This window comes from Poromitra crassiceps (genome assembly GCF_964638095.1).
Source record: "Poromitra crassiceps genome assembly, contig: HAP1_SCAFFOLD_201, whole genome shotgun sequence".
Lineage (NCBI taxonomy): Eukaryota > Metazoa > Chordata > Actinopteri > Beryciformes > Melamphaidae > Poromitra > Poromitra crassiceps.
This window is the reverse complement of record NW_028152184.1, coordinates 219,313-222,500: the sequence shown is the minus strand read 5'-3', so window position 1 is coordinate 222,500 and position 3,188 is coordinate 219,313. Positions and strand designations below refer to the sequence as shown.

At 41.9% G+C, this 3,188-nt stretch overlaps 1 protein-coding gene across 1 annotated transcript in view; it reads left to right on the top strand.

The window, feature by feature from the left end:
• LOC310770728 (NLR family CARD domain-containing protein 3-like) overlaps positions 1-1,132 on the top strand; it is a 63,842-nt gene extending 62,710 nt beyond the window's left edge. Inside the window, exon 9 of the mRNA XM_083663448.1 lies at positions 178-1,132. Coding sequence (XP_083519574.1) covers positions 178-722 — 545 coding nt within the window. The 3' untranslated portion in view covers positions 723-1,132. The remainder of the gene's footprint in view (positions 1-177) is intronic.
• The last annotated feature ends 2,056 nt before the right edge of the window (positions 1,133-3,188 follow it).

The window sequence follows — 3,188 nt, the reverse complement described above, 5'->3', positions numbered from 1 at the left end:
AAGACACATCAGAGGTTTGTTGTCTTGTCTTGTCATTTAAATCAATACATGAATATAAAGTATTAACCAAAATTAAACTGTTGAATAATTAACAGTGATGTAATTAATTAAATAATAAACACAGCAGGTGTATTAGATGAGAAGCTGCTGCTGTATTCAGTCTTGTTGTCTCACCAGATGCTTGTGAACTCACACTGGACCCAAACACAGCACACAGAGAGCTCCTCCTGTCTGAAGACAACAGAAAGGTGACGAGGGTGAACAAGGTGCAGCCATATCCTGATCACCCAGAGAGATTTGACATCATGTGGTCTCAGCTGCTGTGTAGAGATGGTTTGACTGGTCGCTGTTACTGGGAGCTGGAGATGGAAGGAAGGGTTCAGATAGGAGTGACTTACAGAGGAATCAGCAGGAGAGGCCCGGGTGAAGACTGTCTGCTTGGAGATAATGAAAAGTCCTGGAGTCTGAGCTGCTCTGATGATCATTACTTTGCCGAGCACAATCACAGACACACAGTCATACCTCCCTCCTCCTCTGACTCTAACAGAGTCGCAGTGTTTCTCGACTGGCCTGCTGGCTCTCTGTCCTTCTACACAGTTTCCTCTGACACACTGACTCACCTGTACACTTTCCAAACTTCATTCACTGAACCTCTATACCCTGGGTTTGGGTTTATGTTCTCTGTGCCTGGTGACTCAATGTCTCTGTGTCAGTTAGAGTGAGAAACACACTGTGACCAAACACAGCTGCTGACATGATGCTTCACTCTGTACAGCATCACACACACACACACACACACACACACACACACACACACACACACACACATGAAGGCATACAGGGGCATACATAGACACACACACACACACACAGTCCTCCTTTCATGCATGTGTGTCAGTGTGTGCGACTGCGCGTGTGTGTCAGTGTGTGTGTGTGACTGTGCGTGCGTGTGTGTGTGTGTGTGTCAGTGTGTGCGTGTGTGACCAGATGACATCCAGCAGATGATAGAAGAACACTCGTCCATAAGAGACTTGAGACTTGACTTAGAGTAAAAAGACTTGTGAGCGTCTCTGACACACACACACACACCTTAATGTGGGCGTGTCTCTGACACACACACACCTTAATGTGGGCGTGTCTCTGACACACACACACACACACCTTAATGTGGGCGTGTCTCTGACACACACACACACACACCTTAATGTGGGCGTGTCTCTGACACACACACACCTTAATGTGGGCGTGTCTCTGACACACACACACACACCTTAATGTGGGCGTGTCTCTGACACACACACACACCTTAATGTGGGCGTGTCTCTGACACACACACACACACCTTAATGTGGGCGTGTCTCTGACACACACACACCTTAATGTGGGCGTGTCTCTGACACACACACACCTTAATGTGGGCGTGTCTCTGACACACACACACCTTAATGTGGGCGTGTCTCTGACACACACACACTTTAATGTGGGCGTGTGTGTTTCACTTACTGTAAATAAACTTTAAATAGCAACGTTGGTCCAAAACGTTGGTATTATACAATTTTCTGTGAGACTGAACATTCACTGTCAGCAGAAGATTTTATATTCAGGGACTGTGTGTGTGTGTGTGTGTGTGTGTGTGTGTGTGGGTGTGGGTGTGGGTGTGGGTGTGGATGTTTAAGGCTGAAATATTTACTATTAAATTGTATTTGATCATTGTTTATGAAAACTGAAAAGGTGTCTGTACTTTACTGAGTATTTATTTTTCTGACAGCTTTGTACTTTTCCTCCCTACATTTAAACACAAATATCTACTTTCTACTCGTTACATTTTCAAAGCAGCTCGTGACTTCAGTTTTAAAGCACAACAGACAAAAACATGTAAAGGTTTGTTTGTCTCACTCACTTTGGCTCGCGCTCTCCCAGCTTCCCCGCTAGTGACAGAAACATCCAACATCATCTAATTGCAGCCCCGCAGAGCCAGCTGGCTACGCCTCTTGACACGGTCTGGCTACGCCTCTTGACACGGTCTGGCTACGCCTCTTGACACGGTCTGGTATACACATCACCCTTCAAAATAAAATACTCGTTATTTTTCTCTTGATTTAAAGAATTACAAGAACAATTATGCTTTCTATCTTCCACACTGAGCGTAGTTAGGCTCGTTTTCAACTCACCCAACACATTTTGTTTTTCATACTGTATATTTTATGGATTTGGAAAATGTTTCTAAATCATTTTTAAAGGTTGTAGACAGAGTAGAGTTTTGCTATACAGTATTTACATTTCTGTATAAAATATTTGGTCAAAATAATTACATTGTTCATTAAAAATTAAAAAAAATTACCTTCAATGAATATTCAAAATTTGACAGTTTCAAGTATAAATGGTGGTAGTGCATCAATGCTATATTTAATCCATAAATAAAAATAAATAATATAAAAATAAATAAATAAATACATACATAAATACAAAATAAATGAATAAATAAAAATAAATAAATAATAGGCTACAAAAAATAAAAAATAAAAATACATAGCTAAAAAAAAAAATCAATAAAGTCTCTGCCTTTATACACTGTTCTCAAACTTTTTCATGTCAAGGTCCCCTAAACTAAAACAAATTAGACCACATGGACCCTCATTCGATCATATTTGATCAGGGTCCCCCATCTGATATTAGATGTTTTATTAGGAGATAGTGTGTGGCACCCATGGCCAACATTCTGTCATTGTCAACACAAAAACAGCCCTATATTGCAGCAGACAGACAGACAGACAGACAGACAGACAGACAGACAGACAGACAGACAGACAGACGGGGATCACAGACAAAGCTGTCTGTAGCAGGGCTGAGCAAGTGGACCTGGCTGAAATATCAGTTCTGGAATGAAGGTGAGTAACGTTATTTCGGTATGTTTTATGTTTGTCATTTTTATGTTGTCCTCTCCATGTGGCCATGCTTGCAAACTTATATCAGCTATAACAGATGTGTATGTTACATTAATGTGCTTTCAACAGGTAGACAGACAGTCAATATCCTACTTTCTGACTTTCTGTCTGTCTGCTCGACTGTCTCACTGTCTGCCTGTCTACCTGACTGGCTGTTGTCAGACTGACTGCCTGTCTACCTGTCTGTCTGTCTGCCTGACTGTCTCACTGTCTGCCTGTCTACCTGACTGTCAGTGTCTGAAC